The sequence below is a fragment of the Gymnoscopelus braueri genome (genome assembly GCF_963280865.1).
Source record: "Gymnoscopelus braueri genome assembly, chromosome: 7".
NCBI lineage: Eukaryota > Metazoa > Chordata > Actinopteri > Myctophiformes > Myctophidae > Gymnoscopelus > Gymnoscopelus braueri.
In genome coordinates, this window is record NC_137608.1 from 25,710,529 (window position 1) to 25,729,234 (window position 18,706).

The 18,706-nt window shown below is 45.5% G+C and overlaps 2 protein-coding genes across 2 annotated transcripts in view; one reads left to right on the forward strand and one right to left on the reverse strand.

Moving 5' to 3' along the window:
* pgm5 (phosphoglucomutase 5) overlaps positions 1–14,688 on the forward strand; it is a 49,249-nt gene extending 34,561 nt beyond the window's left edge. The window contains exons 10-11 of the mRNA XM_080434513.1: positions 1,819–1,956; positions 13,579–14,688. Coding sequence (XP_080290639.1) covers positions 1,819–1,956; positions 13,579–13,668 — 228 coding nt within the window. The 3' untranslated portion in view covers positions 13,669–14,688. The remainder of the gene's footprint in view (positions 1–1,818; positions 1,957–13,578) is intronic.
* A 1,903-nt stretch (positions 14,689–16,591) lies between these two features.
* LOC308088964 (transmembrane protein 252-like) lies at positions 16,592–18,348 on the reverse strand (the record flags this gene model as incomplete). The annotated part of the gene is made up of 2 exons (XM_080433545.1): positions 16,592–16,850; positions 18,053–18,348. 2 exons carry the CDS (start codon positions 18,346–18,348, stop codon positions 16,592–16,594), a joined length of 555 nt encoding a protein of 184 aa, XP_080289671.1.
* Positions 18,349–18,706: the final 358 nt, after the last annotated feature.

Genomic DNA, 18,706 nt, shown 5'->3' on the forward strand with positions numbered 1-18,706 from the left:
CTTTTGTAGCTTGTCACACTGTGACAAATGTTGGCAGTCAGTTTGTATTATTATTACATTTTTTAAAATATTTTGTTTGGGGGGGCTTTTATGCCTTTATTGACAGGACAGTAGGCTGACAGGAAATGGGGAGAGAGAGATGGGGGAGTGACACACAGCAAAGGCCATCGGGATCGGGACTCGAACCCGCAACACGCTATCAGGCTACACTGAGCCGAGGTGCCCTGGACTGCTACGCCAGCGGTCCAGGGCAGTTTGTATTATTATTATGTCGCTGGCTTTCATTGAAAATGGCCTGTCGCTTTGTTTCTGCTAGTGTGAACACAGAGGATAACACACAGGTTCATAAGACTCGCAAATCACAAATTCATACATAAAGTCCAGTGGTTGTCAACGTAGGGTCCGGTGACCCTCACAAGTCCTTAGGCGGTTCCAGGGTGTCCCCTTTGAAATTGATTGATAGTTAGGAACCAAATGGACTCTTACGGATCTGTAACTCTCAGAGTTAAATGAACACTGACAATTTTACAGTCTAGATTTGGTCCCAGAGATTAAAAAAAGAATCATGTCAAATGAGGGTCTGTTGCCTAATGCATATCAAACTGGGGGTCCTCGAGATTAAAAAGGTTGAGAATCACTGAATAAGTCAACCAAAAAACTTTGGGTAATTTTATCATCTACTCAGGCTTTTGGTAGCCCCCCAGACCGTTTTTAAGTTGCTTGATTTAGTATTTAGATATTTGATAATCATTTTATCAGACACGCCCCCTTCCTATACAAACCCATTATAACTTCAAACTCCATTTTAAACCTGTTAGATTCATCAAAAACACCCGTCCTTGGTTCTGCTGACTCACCATGCCCTCCTAATACGCGAGGGGGCCGTGTTTTTTCCATTACTTTTTTCATTGATTTTATATATATTTTTTATTGTATTTAATTGTTTTCATTATCCAAAAAAAAATATTAATAAAATATTAAAAAAGTTATCGAAAAAACACGGCCCCCTATCAGGAGGGCAGGGTGAGTCACCAGAACCAAGGACGGGTGTTTTTGATGAATCTAACATGTTAAAAATGGAGTTTGAAGTTATAATGGGTTTGTATAGGAAGGGGGCGTGTCTGATATAATGAATATCAAATATCTAAATACTGAATGAAGCAACTTAAAAACTGTCTGGGGGCTCACAAAAGCCTGAGTAGACGATAAAATTACCAAAAGTTTTTTTGAAAGTGAAATATCCCTTTAAATCTGGCAGCCAAACACAGTTGTAGTAACTGACCCAAAACATCTAGCCCATACCCTGTGTGTCCATGGAATATATGGGGTAGGTTATGAGACATGCTAAATGGAGGGTGTTGACATTATGGTTGAAAATGCAAATTTTTCACATCTGGGCCAATGCCCAGAAATGCACACCATTGACAGTATGCAAGGTTTGCTGAATAGTGGCTGTTGATGCAATGGCAAGGCATTAGTAGACATATATTTTCTTGGCAAAATTCTAGTGTGAGTTCAAGGTAGCTATCATGCATTTCAAGTACTAAATACAGGGTTCATGATCACTGGTATGTTTACATCAACAGTGTCTATGAAACATACAGTGGCAGTGCCATCTAGTGGATGTTTGTTGTTCCTGTATTTGAGGCTGTTACTTATTTATAATTTAAATCACAATCTCATTCTTCTCTAGACTGTATGTTGTTTCGTTTTTTTTCTACTGGACTGATAATGGCCATGATTTAAAATGGCATAGTCTTATTTATACTTTATTCTCTAGATGCTTTAAGGTAAAGCTTCTTTCTTGTGTACTTCTAGGGTCTGAGGATCGTCTTCGCAGATGCATCCCGTCTGGTGTTTCGGCTAAGTGGGAGTGGAGGAGGGGCTGGGGCCACCATTCGCATCTATGCAGAAAGCTTTGAGAGAGACCCTGAGAGACAAAACAGAGAGACACAGGTAGGTTTGTGCGTGTGTGCCCTTGTGAGACATTGTGGTTGGGATCTACATTGCATATTGTCGCTGTTGCTTGTATGTCCAAAACTATTACTTAATTATTTAGTCACAAACTCTTGTTAATACTCTTGAATGGTTAAATATTTATAAAACCCACAGACAGACTTTCAACCACTTTCAACAACGTCTCTAACTTTTTACTTAAATAACGAAAATAGCAGACCAGATCACTATCCTTCTTTCCTATCCTACTTCCTACTAGCCTACTAACCTACTATTATCCTACTATCCTAGGCTAGTAGGATATTACTATATATACTCATCAGTTTTTCTTCTCAGTTGGTCGACCAATAGATCTGAAATTGCTCATGGGCGTTGACCATTAGCACATGCAGGGAGTGATGAAGCGATTCTTCACTTTTCCCAAACCAAAGCTGTTTATTAGCATTTCTGTGAACTCTCACTCAATTAAGACTGCTGTGGGTGGACATGGGTGGATTGACTCATGGGAGCAGTGTCAGGGTTAATTGATCGGTAGTTGTTTCGAATTGTCAAATTGCTCTTTATAGTAACATGCCGTATCTGGGCTCAGATAACGCCAGCAGAGAGAGAGAACTGCCTCAATGGTGCAAAGTTATAAGCAACTTTGATTTAAATACATAGTAAGCAGCACACACAGCAAGGCTGGGCTACATGTAGCCTACAGTATATAGACTTGGTGCACCAATATGTGCAGTATGTGTTTGTGGTCAATAAAGCATAGAAGCTTTAATTACAAAACGCTGTCAGCAACAACCCATAGTAGGACTCAGCATACTACAGTGACATAACGACCAACCGGCAGATGGGCCATTTTTACAGTTATGTGGCCGTACTCATGCATGTTTCTCCATAGTGGGTTGGTATAGGTTATTGTTCTGAAAATAATTGATGATTTTTAACTTCTTCCAAATGTAAACAGTTTATTAGCATTTTTGCCATGGGTTATTATGGGATCTGCAGTGCCATTTGTGGTCCCAAGTCTCAAGTGTGCACATATGGACCAAGTCTCATGTGTGCACATATGGACTAGTGCTGAAATTATTAATTTAACACAGAGTGTAAAGAAGTGACCATTGAGGGTCCATTTGTACACTCTGAAACACTTCAATGTTTTATCTATGTTGTTATGGTCCATGGTGCTATGGTCCACTAATGCAACATCATGTTTATTTGTTTAACAATGGAATTTCCCCCACTTCTTTTATACCTGTAAACCTGTGATATGACAATAAAGCTCTGATTCAGATGCTGTCTTTAATTTGTTTGCCCTATAGACTTTGGACTGGAGCACCAGTTGCCTATGTGGTCATTTTTGTTTGACTTTTGGGATAGGTGCTGAACTTTAACCATCAAGATTAAAAGACATAAATATTAAAAGCTTTTATTGTACGGCTAATTTGTAAACAAGAATTGCCAAATTGGTGACCAACTAGTGTGTGGTTGAGTATGTTTATGTTTTGTATGAGTATGTTTGTCTGGGATTGTCAGATATGATTTGAAGTGAAGTGCTGGATGACTTTTAGATGGTAATTGAACTTAAGCTGGACTCACACTACAAGATAACTGTGTCATATATTGTTCCCTAGATTGCTTCTTGGCGTGTGTTAAACTGTATTGATAGTTTCTATGGTTGGACACAAGTATTATCTTTAAAATTTTCAATGCATTGTAATGTACTGCGAATGTAATGCATTTCACTGATCTTGATATCCATCTGATCTCCAAAAATCAATCAGTGGGATGTTCATCTCTCCGTGGGTGTCACTGTAGGTTGTTTATCACAGATTCCCACAGCTGTTAAAACAGTTGATACAAACTGTTTCATTCATGCTGTTCCATGTCCGTTATCTTACTGAACCCAAACCTTGACCAATCTATCATCACTCTAGATCATAAATAAAATTCCTAATCACACTCCAGTCTGTACATCAATGAATGATTAGACAACATAGTGACTTTATTAGACTATTGACTTCGGCGTCCTTTGTGGCGCAGGGGTAAAGTTCCTGTACACCACCGTGGAGACTGGGGTTTGATTCCTCTGCGGTGCCTCCGGCTTGGCCAGGTGTTCCAATGAACACAATTGGCTGTGTTCGCGGGGGGGTAGCGAAAGGGCGTTCTCTGTCGCTGCACTCGTGAGTCTGAATACAAAAACGCTCGCCCCAAAACACAGTCGCCCCGGGGTATTCCTAAACGTAACCTCAGTCAAAACTATGCCTAAAACCTAACCTTATTCCTAAGCTTAACCTCAGTAAAACTATGCCTAACCCTAAACTTATTTATAACCGTATCCTCAGTAAAACAAATACAAGAACCGCTGTTCCACGAAAAAAATGGCGGCGAGTGTGTTTTGGAGTCTTCCGGGTTACCGTGAGTCTTACAGGTTGGTCAGCCTGTTAAATTTGGAGTAGAACAAGGAGGGATAACATGTACCTACGCACACGTTATGCCCTCCCTCACTGTTACTGTCGGTGAAAAGAAGCGTCCGGCAACTCTATGTGAATTCGAGGAGATGTAGTTATGTACACCATCCGTATTACCAACCAGTAGGGGTTGGCAGTGACAGGGGCTATATACATGGCAGTCTAAATTGGGGAGGAAAAGATAGATTAACCCAGCAAAAAGTTGAGTCTTTGTTTGTATTTATGTCACATACAATTATGAAAATGTCATTAAATTCCACACAGTTTTGTGTGTGTGTGTGTGTGTGTGTGTGTGTGTGTGTGTGTGTGTGTGTGTGTGTGTGTGTGTGTGTGTGTGTGTGTGTGTGTGTGAGTGTGTGTGTGTGTGTGTGTGTGTGTGTGTGTGTGTGTGTGTGTGTGTGTGTGTGTGTGTGTGTGTGCGTGGTGCGTGCGTGCGTGCGCGCGAGTGTGTGCGTGTGCGCGCGAGTGTGCGTCTGTCTGTCTGTCTGTCTGTCTGTCTGTCTGTCTGTCTGTCTGTCTGTCTGTCTGTCTGTCTGTCTGTCTGTCTGTCTGTCTGTCTGTCTGTCACTGAAAGGTACACCATAACAATAAAAAACTGCTGGGTCATTTATACTGCTCACTGCCTGACAAGCAATGACAGTAAAAGATGATACACACTAAGCAAACTCAGCACTGAATGTCAATATAACTGTTATGTTATGTTATGAATGTTGTTCATAAGCAGAGCTCTGTGTGGGACAATACAAACATTTAGCTTTTATTTTAAAGATGCTTTTGCAACACCAGGTCATCCTGGCACCAATTATGACAAATCATGGTCTGTTTCCTAATGGCTATGGCTCATTTCTTTATTTGTACGGTATAGTTAAGTAATTGGTATACTGTACTGATATCATGGATGAATCATTGGTTTATTGACAGGTTGATAAAGCAGACTAATGTCATTGGATAAGTGAATTTGCATTTGATGTTGACCTTGTTTTGATCAGACGTGGAGTAAACAAGTCTACTCTCATTTGTTCATGTTCCTCAGTCTCTCTAGCACCTTGTGCATACTGCTTTGTACTGAATGCTAACTTTGCTTGTGATAATTCCAGTTTTAACTACTTTCAACCTGTCGTAGCTATTTTGGGCATCTCGTTAGGCCTTTAGGTGGAAAAATTCAAAAATTGTCTAATTCTTAGTAGCAAAAATAGAATGATGTACAAGCTCACAACACATTACATCATGATATGTTGTGAGCTTATAGATCTGCTATTTTTGCTATTTTGTACAACAAAGTATATAGGGCTTAAATGGTTAATTGTGTTTGGAATTTGAGCCCATCAACCCTCATTATTCAAGTGTAAAACTGTGTAAAAAAGATGTATGATGTGGCTCTGAAAGACGTTAGCTGTCTTATGAGAGGGTACTGTATGTGTATGGGTGTGTGTATTGAGCCAGCTCAACACACTTGCCAACCGCTGGACCAAATGGCACCACATTTGTAGGCATGCTGCCAGTAGGCCGCAGAAGTACCTGAAATATCATTTTATAATGGAAGTCAATTGGGTTCTGATTGGGCTGAAACTTTGCTGATGTCAGACACAAACAGAAACTCAGGGTTACGGATGTAACCCCGGTTTCTTTAGAATTCGGAGTAACATACTCACTATGGGATATCAGCGCCTCCTGGCGTGATGCAGAGCTACATACCATAAACTCCCGGGCCATTCATTGGCTGAGAAGGGTATGTCACGTGTCCGGTAAACCGGAAGAGGTATAAAACCTCTTGCGTGACGTGGCTCATCCTCTTTAACACGCTTCCTGCATGCAGATGCACACAAACAGGGGTGTTAGGTGAGTATGTTACTCCGAATTCTAAAGAAACCGGGGTTACATCCGTAACCCTGAGTTTCTTGTCAATTCTCCGTAACATACTCACTATGGGATGCATAAACCCCCCTGGGCTTATAGCCATACCGAATCTCAGGTCCGCACGCCCCCTAGCCATAAGGCCCCGTCCCCCTGGACGTGACCTTCGGCCTCACGGGCGCCCCAGCCCTCCGGGCCGGGGTGCGGTATATAATTGAAAGAAAAGGACCCTGACAGACCAAGTCTGCCTATTCATCTAATGAACAGACACAAGTCTGACCCATAAGTGAAAACAAGGAAACAGGGCCTCCTCCCCTGGAAACCTACCAACGGTGGTTCCGAGGGGACTCAAGAGAAGGAAGGTAGAGAAGGGAAAAAAGGCGGGTTACACAAAAGACCTGCCTAACCTCCCCTACCCTAAGTAGAGACAGCCGCTATGTCCAGTACAGCGTGCGCCACTGACGCCGCTGCCACATCCAGGCTGTAGAAAGCCGCAAAAGTCGATGGAGACGACCAGTTTGCGGCCGCGCACACCTCCTGGACCGACATTTCCCTGGAGAGGGCCCAGGAAGTAGCCACGCCTCTAGTAGAGTGAGCCTTCAGTCCTTCTGGAACTGGAGCGCCACTACTGACGTAGGCCAGCCTAATGGCATCCACACTCCATCTAGAAAGCGTCGCCTTAGTCACTGCCTTCCTCCGACCATCTGGGCCGAAGGAGACAAAAAGTTGCGACGACGACCGGCCGACCGCCGTCCTCTGGCAGTAGAGCTTCAACGCCCTCACTGGGCAGAGACAGTGCAGCCGCCTATCCTCTGCCGAAGCGAAAGGAGGCGGATGAAAAACTATCAGCTCAACCGGTGTCTGGGTCACCATTCCGTTCTTGGGAACAAACGCCATGTTGGGCTTAACCAAACCCTGCTGTCGTCTCCCAAGAACCTCATGCACTCCGAACTTACTGAGAGCGCATGTATGTCGCTGACCCGTGTAGCTGTAGTGAAAACAACCACAAGAACCGTTTCGAGACTAATGATCTCCAGATCCATAGAGTGAAAAGGCTCGAACGGTGGGAGGCAAAGCGCCCCCAGCACCACCGCCAGGTCCCAGGCCGGGAACAGAGGCCTAGAGACCGGCCTGGCCCGCCTGGCACCGTTCATAAAACTACGCACCAGCGGATGTCGGCCAACCGTCATGTCATCGAAACCCACGTGACAAGCGGAAATGGCCGCCTGGTACACCTTAACCGTCGAGAAAACCAGACCTTGGTTCAATTTGTCCTGCAAGAACATGAGGATGCTGCGTACCGAGGCCCGGAAGGCCTCAACCGGCGGTGACTGACCCAGACACCATGACACGAACAGGTTCCACCTGTCGTCGTACGCAGACCTCGTGGAAAGGGCCCTCGCCCCCTGGATGGTAGCTACCACCTCAGGGGGCAGGCCATAAGAAGTCAAGGTCTCCCCCTCACGGGCCAAGCCCACCGGTCTAGGTCCTGAGGTTGCTTGTGGAAAATTCCGACCCCTGCCTGCCGTAGCAGATCTCTGATCGGGGGGAGGGCCCAGGGCTCGTTGTAGAGGAGAGGATTATTCCTAACCTCCATGCGCCCCACGCCAGTGCCACTAGTGGCACTGACAGTCCGTGGAGTCTGACAAGTTGAGAGGACCAACTCCAGTGACGGGAATGCATAAAGCAGTTCAGCCGGCCAACCTGGCCCAGATCTGGCTTGTTATCTCCGGAGGAGAGGCCAATCTGCGTACCAAAAAATGCCCCTGGACAACAGAGTCGCTCCACTGTTCAGGAGGCCCGGTACCTGTGAGGCTCTGGTTGACGTAAGGCGCGCGTCGCACCACAGCGTCAGATCGCCAGCTAGCCTGTCCAACACTGGAGAGGCCAGGCCTCCCTGCTTTTTGGCATAGCACACGGTCGTGGTGTTGTCGGTTCCGATCAGGACATGACAACCTCAGGTGGACGGGGCTCCAAGAGCCCACATCCACCTCCGGGGAAAAAAGGTCACACGTGGGGCTTGTCCAAACGAAACAGGTGTAAGGCCGAAGTCATGAGACCCGTCGCCTGCACGCATAGCCTGTATGTGACTTGTCGCCTCACGCGAGAAGACCCTAGGCCGAAACGCCGTCTATCCCGCCCGGGACAGACGCGCCGTGAGCCTGGTCTAGCCCAGCGAGATCCCCTATGAAGGTGGTCTGCTGAGACGGACCAAGACGCTCGACGGACGGTGACGGTGAAAAACCCCTCGACGTCAAGTGGGGAAACGGCCACGTCTGTGTGCCGCGCCACCTCCTGACTGTGGTGGATAGAAAGGAACGTGGAAATAAGCATTGAAAACAATGCTGGTCCACCCATCTCCTTACCGCACCGTCCGCAGAGAGGGTCATACACCAGCACAACCACAGTGTGTTGTTGTTGATCAGGGGAGCTGACCAGTACAACCACAGTGTGTCACTGCTGTACCGGAAAAACCCCTACACACACAGTGTACCACTGAAGTACCGGGATAGTAAAACAGTTCCGGACTGCAAACTCTCCAACAAGCTGCCTCAGCAAGCGAGTCAGGAGGGGCTCTGATGTCACCCAGTGCGGACAACGCACACGTTTCCAACTGGACCGGTGATGTCGCCACGTGATCCAGCGGACCCGCACATGCGGGGCCGTTAGAGACCGTGGAAGGGTAGCGGTGGAAGGTGGCCACCGTGGTGTTGCTTTAGCGGGGCTGGCTATGCGCTGCACCAAAAAACAACACTGCAATGTGTTGTTGTTAGTGAGGCCAGTTAGCCGCCAATTGAAGCAACAGTAGCCTGACTGGAGGTTCTGCAAACCTAGCAGCTAACAAGCTAGTCAAGGCTAAATCACCATGAGCCAAGAAACGTTGAGATCCGTTTCCAAGGGAACCGGTTTCTTGTGTGTGCGTCGCCATGGGGACCAAAGACGCTACTACTGGTGCTAGCAGCGCTAACCCTGTGTGCGTTGCCATGGGGACCAGCGACGCTGCCACTGCCGCCAGCGGTGCTAACCCTGAGGTGACCGCCCGAGGCAGTAGAGGTACTAACGGTCCGTTAGGACCCGGCGGGGTCACGTGACCGGTCACGGGGACCTTGCCTGACGTCAGCATCCGGTTTGTCCGCCAGCGCAGCCTGTCTGGTTACATGGAAACCACCGGCGCTGTCACTCTGACAAACGGGGCCGTCCGAAGTAAGCCTACCTTGGCCGTCGCCCTCTCGTCTGAGCCCAAAGGCTCCGGACGGAGCGTCGACAAAGTCGTCCTCCCCTTAGGGAGTGCTTTGTCGCTCGTTAGTGGCGAACGAGGCCTGTAGTCCGTGAGGCGGTACGGCAAAGGGGGCATCTGTCCCTCCAAAATGGCGGAGACAGAGGTCCGCTCTTTGACCCAAGTATTTATTGAGACCCTTCAGATTCAGAATGGGTCGTTACCCCCCCCCCCCCTTCTTTTCCACCAGAAAATATTACGAATAGAAAACCAGTTGGTTCCGATTCATAGATAGTTCTCTGACTATGTTACTCTGAATTCTAAGGAAACCGGGGTTACAACGTAACCTTGCGTTTCTTGACAAATTCTTCGTAACATACTCACTATGGAGAGAGAGTGAACCCCCTCTCTCAGAGACATGGTTGCCTTATCCTCTGCATGAGAGGAACAACACCGTGTCCGACATAGGAGATTATATGCATAAGAGCACGTGGAAAACACACCAGTACAACCACAATGTGTTGTTGCGGATCAGGGGAGTTGATCAGTACAATCACAGTGTGTCACTGCTGTACTGAAAAACCCTGTACACACACAGTGTAACGCTGATGTACTGGGATAGTAAACAGAAGTATCGGAAGTAATCCTTTAATAGCGCCCATGCTCAAGAGGAAGGAAACTTCCTCCCTCAGAGTATTGGCTGCTGGGCCCCTTGCACGGGAAAACAATACTTTTTCTGTCACGGGGGGTTTTTGTGGAGAAATGCAGCCTGAAACCTTTTAGTATTGTGAGCAATACCTAAGCATTCGGCTTGCAAACCTCCATTGCTTCACACACCGAGCGAGTGGCTTGGACGATGACGTCACCGGCCGCTCGGAGAGTGGGAGCGTTGCCATGGGGACCGTTGCCATGGGGACCAGTGACGCTGCCACTGCCGCCGGCGGTGCTAACCCTCGGGCCAACGGAGGACTCGGAGGAGTCACGAGACTGGGCGTGGGCGTGGGCACTTCCTGTGGGACGGAAGCCTGTGAGGCGACAAAACCTTCCTCCCCGTAGGGGATGCTTTGTCGCTCGTTAAAGGCGAACGTGGCCTGCAAAACATGAGGCGGTACGGCCAAGGGGTCATGTCTGACCGAAGTACTTCCGGTTCACAGTGGTGCGTGAGCACTTCCTGTGGGACGGAAGGCAAAAACCGGCGTGACCCCATTCCACTGGCGCATTTGCGCCCTCTGGCGGACAGGGGTGATGTGGGTTTTTATATTACCTTCATATGATGTTATCCAACAATGTCTAGAACATCGGAACTCAGGTGTTCTAGACAGTGTGGGCTTATGTAATTGAGAACGTTGATACATTACATGCACGGATATCATCCCATCAATGTCTGGGATACCGGAGTTCGGGCATCACAGACATTGCGGACTTATACACAGAGAGCATTGGAGCAGAGAAGCCCTCTTGCAGGGGACTCCATCGCTCCGCTGCTCTTTCAGATGTTATCCAACAATGTCTAGAACACCGGGACTCGGGTGTTCTAGACAGTGTGGGCTTATGCAATTGAGAACGTTGATACATTTACATTACATGCACAGATATTAGCCCATCAATGTCTGGGATACCGGAGTTCGGGCATCACAGACATTATGGGCTTATATACAGAGAGCATTGGAGCAGAGAAGCCCGCGGTAGGGGACTCCACTGCTCCGCTGCACTCAAGCCACGTGAAAGAACGAGATCGTTTGTAACATGTAACACATTTATTTCTTTGGCAGAAAAAAAATTGTACTTTTAAACACACATTCGTTTTCATTAAACATGGCCTTCTGGCAGTCGAGGAGCCGTCCATCTTGTCCATCGAGTAAGGACTTCAGAAGCCCCCGAGGTTTGCTCGATACACAGAGTGAGAAGGCTAACAAGCTGGTGTTATCCTAGCGAGGCAAGCTAGGCTAGGACAACGCTGTTAATAACCTGTTGCATGGGTGTTAAGCCAACAAAACACTGCCTGACTAAGGCGACGTTAACCTAGCGAAGCAGCTAACGTAGCTAGTCTGGGCTTACTCACTCACGAGCTTCTGCCTCGTTCTCCCCTCGCCTATGCTGCCGTCGCCCCTTCGTCGTCTCCTGGCGACGCACCGCTGGCCCGGTACGCTTGCTGTGGCAGCGGAGTAGACGGCTGGGAAGAGGGGGAGGAAGTGCCGCTAGGTAGTTGCACCTGGGTGGTCCCCCAGACACGGTGCTAGCGGCTGCTGCAGTGCTGCGTAGCACGGCTTGTGTAGCAGCCTGGAGGTGCTGCGAGCGGGGGCTAACGCCGCTCGCAGCCGGGACTGCCGGAGGGCCCATTGTGGACTGTGAGCGCACGTGGTGGGCCCCACCACCCACGTTCCCTGGGCCGTGTTGCTGGATCCGCGACGACCGGGGACGAGACGTCGCTGCCTCCCGCAGCCAGGGCGCTGCCCTGGCTAAGCGGCTATCGAGGTGCAGCGTGGAGAACAGCGCAGTCCTCGCAGCGTCCCGGTGCATCTTGGAAATGCCTCGGCCCCGTAGAGACCGAGGCACGAGATGCAGAAACCACGAGGGTCATCCCCGGCGATCATCAAGCGGCAGAGCAGCAATACGCAGGGACGTGGAACCTCCATCTCGAGCTAACCTGTTAGCTTTCAGCCGCAAGGCTAAGAGCGCGGAAAACTCAAAGGAGGAAAACTTGCTTTAGCAGTAAAAGAAAGAAAGAGAAGATAGCCGCGGGAGCGGAAATAATAAAACTTTTTTTTTTTTTTTTTTAATAGGAGGAAAACCCGTTGGTTAGTACAAGTACCACCGAGTGGGCTAAAGCTGGTTTCTGTCCTGATCAAAGTTACGTTTGTTATTATTAAGGTATGTCTTGAGCTGTTGCATCTGCCATGCAGAGAAGCGAAAGAGGATGAGCCACGTCACGCAAGAGGTTTTATACCTCTTCCGGTTTACCGGACACGTGACATACCCTTCTCAGCCAATGAATGGCCCGGGAGTTTATGGTATGTAGCTCTGCATCACGCCAGGAGGCGCTGATATCCCATAGTGAGTATGTTACGGAGAATTGACAAGAAACCGTTGCCGGTGCATGTGATGGCCGTCACATGCCTCGAGGGTGTGTCGGGTTGGGCGGTGGACCGCGGACATCACGAACGTAAACATGCACTGATGCCATGGTCGGTCAGTGGAGAACATGGAGAACAACAATCCTTGAAGAAGATGTCGAAACGGTTGTTTTTCATTAAAGTACTCTTTCTTAATTAAAGTCTTCTGCACCGTGGTCAGCAGACTCAGCACCTCAGCAACATTGTGTGCGCCCGTTTTGCTTGTTGGTTTACTAGATGCGAATGGGAAAAGGTCATGGATTTTGAGATGGTTAAAGCACAGCAAAAAAGTTTTGGTCCTTGTGACATTCATATCCTAAAATCACTGCGTTTGTGTTTTCTCAGTATAAGTGAAATAGACCCTTGGAATGATAATGCAAATATTTAGACTTTGACTTGCTTGCTGGAAGTGCGTTCCAATTCATTGAAAATCAGTTTACTTAGTTTCGTGCCAGTCTCTTGTACCGAAAATCTCAGTGCAAGACACGATACACGAATAAATCAGGCCTTACTCTTCTACAGTTTCACATTGGTTAAATGAAATCTCTAGCTTTATTTTTTATTACATAAACATAACTTAAAATTAAAGAATATGTTATATCTGAAATAAGGTATTATTGATTTAATTGATTGCAGCTTCATTTGGGATTCACTGTTGCCATAATTTTTTTCCTCTTACCCCCTGATTCTCTTGTTCTACATTATTTTCCTTCTCTCCTTTTGTTGCTGTCTGTTGTTAGTGTATTTCAATAAGATTACTTTGAGCTTTATCACAGCATGGGGTGGGTGGGAGGCTGACTGAGGGATGAAAACTGCATAGTTGTCCTGTAAATGTATTGCAAATGTGTGAATTTCCTGACTTATGCATACTTAATGAATATACATAAATGAATAATTCATTAATTTACTGCTGTTGAACAGTTGTCGTTCCACCTACATAGACCTTCATGTATTATTTGTGTGTTTCTTAATGCAGGTAGTGCTGGGACCCCTTATTGCTATCGCTCTGAAGATCTCAGGCATCCATGAGAGGACAGGCCGCCGTGGCCCCAACGTCATCACCTAAGAAAACAGCTAACTATAAATTATGCAAACATGCTGGCACACATACATGCATGCATCCACACACACAGTTACACACATGCACGCACACACGTGCACCATGAATGCACACATACACAAACAACACCCACAACAATCAATTTACCTGTAATGCTCTGCCATATTTTACTTCTTCTCACATCTCTACTTTTCCTCATTTCTTGAAAGACTGTACTAGTTGTGCAAACAGTATTGTCTCTACTGTTATATCCAAAGAAGCAAGCGTTGAAACAAAAAATGAAATGAATGAATGTAAAATAATGGTGAATTGCATATACTTTTGCAATGGATCAATTATGCCAAAATGTTTTGTGAAGGTAGCAAATATCTATGAACATGCCTTTTATGTTTGTGCCTTATTTTTTTAGCCATTGACTGAAGGAATGTATGCAAGTTCATCCACTAGTTTTTTTTATTCAGTTTATGCAGCGTTCACCTTTCACTCTCATAAACCACAATGCTTTTCCTTCATTTCATACAGAAGTATTCAAACCCTGTAACAAAGCTGACATTGCCTCTCAACTATGATATCAAAATGAATTTAAAACACAATGACGTGATGTCTGATACTGTTATGGGTTAAATCCTTAAAAGGTCGCACTTGCCTGTATTTTACTACACTGTAAAACCCTGAGTGTTAATTTAACTTAAATTAAGTTAAATTAATTCAAATGAATTTAACTCTTAGAATGTAACTCTTTGAGTTAAATTAACCCTTACAAATCCAATTTGACATGTAAGCGTCCATTTTCACTCTCTCAGAGTTAAACACTCATTGTAGTGTGTGTATTACTATTCAAAATGTGAAGTCCCACATTACCTGATCAACAAGCCACAGGGAACGCTTCTGGAATTGGTGAAGAAAACTCAAGAGGGGAAATACCACATAGACCTTTTGTTTCCTTATTCTTATATTTTGTGGGGAGCAATATAGCAATATTGAAATTGTTTCTTTTTTAATCCAAATAAAAACCTTTGCGTGTAATCCTCTCTCTCTCTCTCTCTTAGACTTTAGCGACTCTACGTCTCAATACAGAAAAGTAAGCAAGTAAGCCTTGCCGAGCCATGTGGCCGGAGCCTATCTCCTGTTTCTGTAGCGTGAGGCAGCTTGATGTACAAGTACACACCCTGGACATGACGCTAGTATGTCGCAGGGACTTACCCCCAATCCAACCCTTGATGCTGAATGCCAAGCAGGGAGGCATTGGATCCCATTTTAGAGTCTTTGGTATGACCCGGCCGGGGTTTCAAACTCAAATCTCCCAGTCTCAGGGCGGACACTCAAGGCCACTGAATTGGTTCGAATAAGGACATGCTGTATGTCCTAAAAGTTGACATATATAATAATTATGTCATAATAGGTGAACATCCGGCCAAAATAGCAGATTTAGATTTAGCATATCATAACAACGCGTTGCAAAGAGTACACATTTGTGTGTTTAGAGGGGAAAAAGGCCTGGGCCAAGGATAGACGTCTGGGAGACCCTGGTTTGGGTTTATGTGGTTAAAAGTGCAACTCTCAAAGGTATGACAGGTGAAGAGACATTCAATGCAACATTTGTTTATGGTCAAAGATGGGGACATTATCAGCCTTTGATCTGCTGTGCAAGCACCTGCTTGTGATCGAAGTGTGACCGTATGTGTTAAAGTTGTTTGTGTGGAGATAAGAGAGACTGTTGATCTTTCTGCAGTGTCACTCACTGAGAGACAGAGAACAGGATCTCATAAACTCTCTGATTGCAGTCATTAAGAGCTGACGATTTGCCAGGATATCCGTAAGGATATGATCATTTACCGGTGGTCAGACAGACAGTATATTTAAGTTATTACAGGTTATTGCCCCACTCATCTAGTTCATGCTGAAAGGGGCGTGTCGGAAGTTGAATGAGATTGTGTCCATTCATTGCCTTTGAATTTGTACTAGTGTCTAGTGTACTATAATGCAGCTTATAGGAAAATTCCAAACTCGTCATTCATGAATTTGAGTGTCTTGGCATATGTTGTTTCATAGACAAACCTTGCAACTGGAATGACATAGTTTATTGCATACAATGGTATTAGGTACTCTATTATTTATTTATTTTTACATCATTGCAAGTGTGAGCATAAAAGCATGTTCACTTTTAAAAACACACCATTTGGATGTTGACTACAGTACAGGTAATGTAAGACTGAACATGCATTTTTTTTTTCAATCCAAGCATTTATTGGATTCATTGATCTAAGACAACATTACCGTCTTCAGCTCAAAATGTAGAACTTTTTAAACAATTTCAGCTTGCCTGAGGAACCAACAACATCCCTTCAGAAGCCTGCAACTGACACTGTTTTGAAAACAAAAGTCAGGTCAGAAGACAGTTCTGGGCCCATTGACAGCGCAATAGGTTAAGATGCTCTTGCTGTCTCTTCTGGTCAAGGCCCGAGTTCCACCAGAGCTCCAATGAGTGACTTACCTATTCTGTCTGCCTTTCTGCCAGACTTTCTATCCTCTGTTTCAATACCGAATACCAAGTAACACAGTGAGTTATCAAGTCAACTGTTCTTTTAAAAAAAAGAATGCAGTGGTTTTTAGGTTCTGCAACTGGTTCAACTGCAACTGGTTCATAGCACAGATGTGATGTCAACGTTCCTGTGGGCCATCATTTGTCACCCGCATTCCACAGCACTTCGGTCATGTTTGGAACTTTCTAGAAGTCCCGGTTAGTTATTGAGGAAGTCACGTAGGCACGTAGGCTACATAGGCTCCGTGATCCAATCCAATCCTCCCTATCCTGTCCAAACAGACACTACTTCCCTCAATGTCTGGGTGAGTTGTCATACACTTGTGATGCTCACCGAAAAAATCTGTTATTTCCGGCGGGCGCCACATCGTGCGAATGAAATATTCATTAAGGTACAGCTTCCTGCTGTTCCTCTGCACCTGCAGCCAGGTGGCCCTGGAGGCTAGGCTGTGTCTGTGCGTAAGGGGGAGGCTGCTCCCAGCTCCACACGCAGTCAGGGATCTCACAGCCATGCTGGGTGTACAGAGGAGGGGCTGGGCCCATCGTCAGGCTCTCCTCATCGACCACCACCACCACAGAGTCAGTAGCTGGGTCATCGTGGCTCCTCTGGGACTCTTCATAAGACGGAGGGAATGAACTAGGTCTTCTGGAAACAGGGGAAAAGATCATGTATTTGTAATTGTTGTCGAGCATGAATTTCTGTGTATTTCTGTGTATTTTGTGACATTTGTGGTGGATAGGTATGCAATGTTTCACCAGTCTTTCTTTTGAACGAAATTGCAGGGAATTTAACTGAACTGAATCCTTTCATTGTCATTGCAGTTGCCATGAAATTACAATTTGCAACCATGTCAATGCAACACACAACAAATACACAATAATCATTTCTAGTGTAAAACTAAGATGAACATGTTGCAATCTCCATGCATGTGTTGCAGGTAATGATAACAGAAATACTGAAATATTGTAACAATAGATGTTTCTTATCTGTGCAATGTTATAGGCTATGATGCATGATGCCTTATCTCATACACTTCAATGCTGATCACACTGCTCAACCTCGACCTTGATCTAACCCTTCACTCCTTATATTTCTGTTTACTTTTATATATTTACTTTTTTTTAATATCTTATCTCATTCATACATTTTCACTTATCTCGTTGTGGAATGTGTTACTGTGTATGAGAACAATGCATCAAGTCGAATTCTTTGTAGCCCATACTTGAATTCTGACGGTGGTGGAAAGTAACTAAGCACATTTACTCAAGTACTGTACTTAAGTACAATTTTGAGGTATTTTTTTTACTTTACTGGAGTATTTCCAATTTTCAATAATTTTACTTCTACTCCTCTACATCTCAAAGGCAAATATTGTACTTTTACTCCAATATAATTATTTGAAAACTTTAGTTACTAGTTACTTTGTAGATTTTGATTATTGCAAAACCACTTCAGACCTTCATAATATGTTACAGTATCATTGAAAAAACAGTCAGAAACCGAGTGCACCTTTTTCCAACTGACTGGTTTTCCAATCGTAGTGTGACATATATATATATATACACTTTGGCTATTTGAAAATAACCGATCTACAAGCTTGTAAATCTGCTATTTTCAAAGGATTTTTATACATTTGAAAACTTGTGAATTGGGACCTTCTGCATAATGACTACTTTTACTTTTCGTACCTTAAGTATATTTTGAAGCCAATACTTTTGTACTTTTACTCAAGTAAATTTTGAAAGCCGAACAGAGTATTTCTACAATAGGGTATTGATATTTCTTCTTAAGTAAAAAAAAATGTGAGTACTTCTTCCATCACTGAATTCTGATGACCAGGCCCTTACCTGTCGATAGTGTAGATGTGGACCTGTTGGTGGTGTGGAGTGGCGCAGCCTCTGCCTCCTCTCCTCCGGTACATCTTGATCTTCATGCCGTGGCAGACGGCCCAGGACACTCCAGTGAGCATGGCCAGGAAGCCACAGGCGATCAGGAGATAGGCCAGGATGACCCTGATGGCGAAGTGGTACTGGCTGATCTGCAGGGACATCAGGTATGCCCCCGCGCAGCTCAGGAGAAACCCCACCACTGGCAACACGGCACAGGCCAGGGAGCCCAGCTGCTTCCTCACGTTCATCATCATCGTCGATGCTTTTATACGTGCGTCTCCGACTCCTTTTGTTCTTTTTCCTCCGCTTTTCCCCCCTCTTCTGTGGCTATCCCTGTGTCTTCTCTCTTTCTTGGTCAGATACAACGTTTACCAACTTTGAAAAACTCACTTTGAAGTTTGAAGATATATACCGTAGGTAGGAATATGCATGAGGTTGCTGGGGTTGCTGGAGCGTTTTTGTATGCTGATCTCTCTAGCTGTGCCTGTAATTCAAACGCTGACCGACACAGGATGAAAACTTCACACACACTGAACAGTAGAAAGCGTCAACACCCAGATCAGCTGCAAATGAAAGCATGTGAGCGGGTGTGAGTGGGTGCTTTATGCCAGC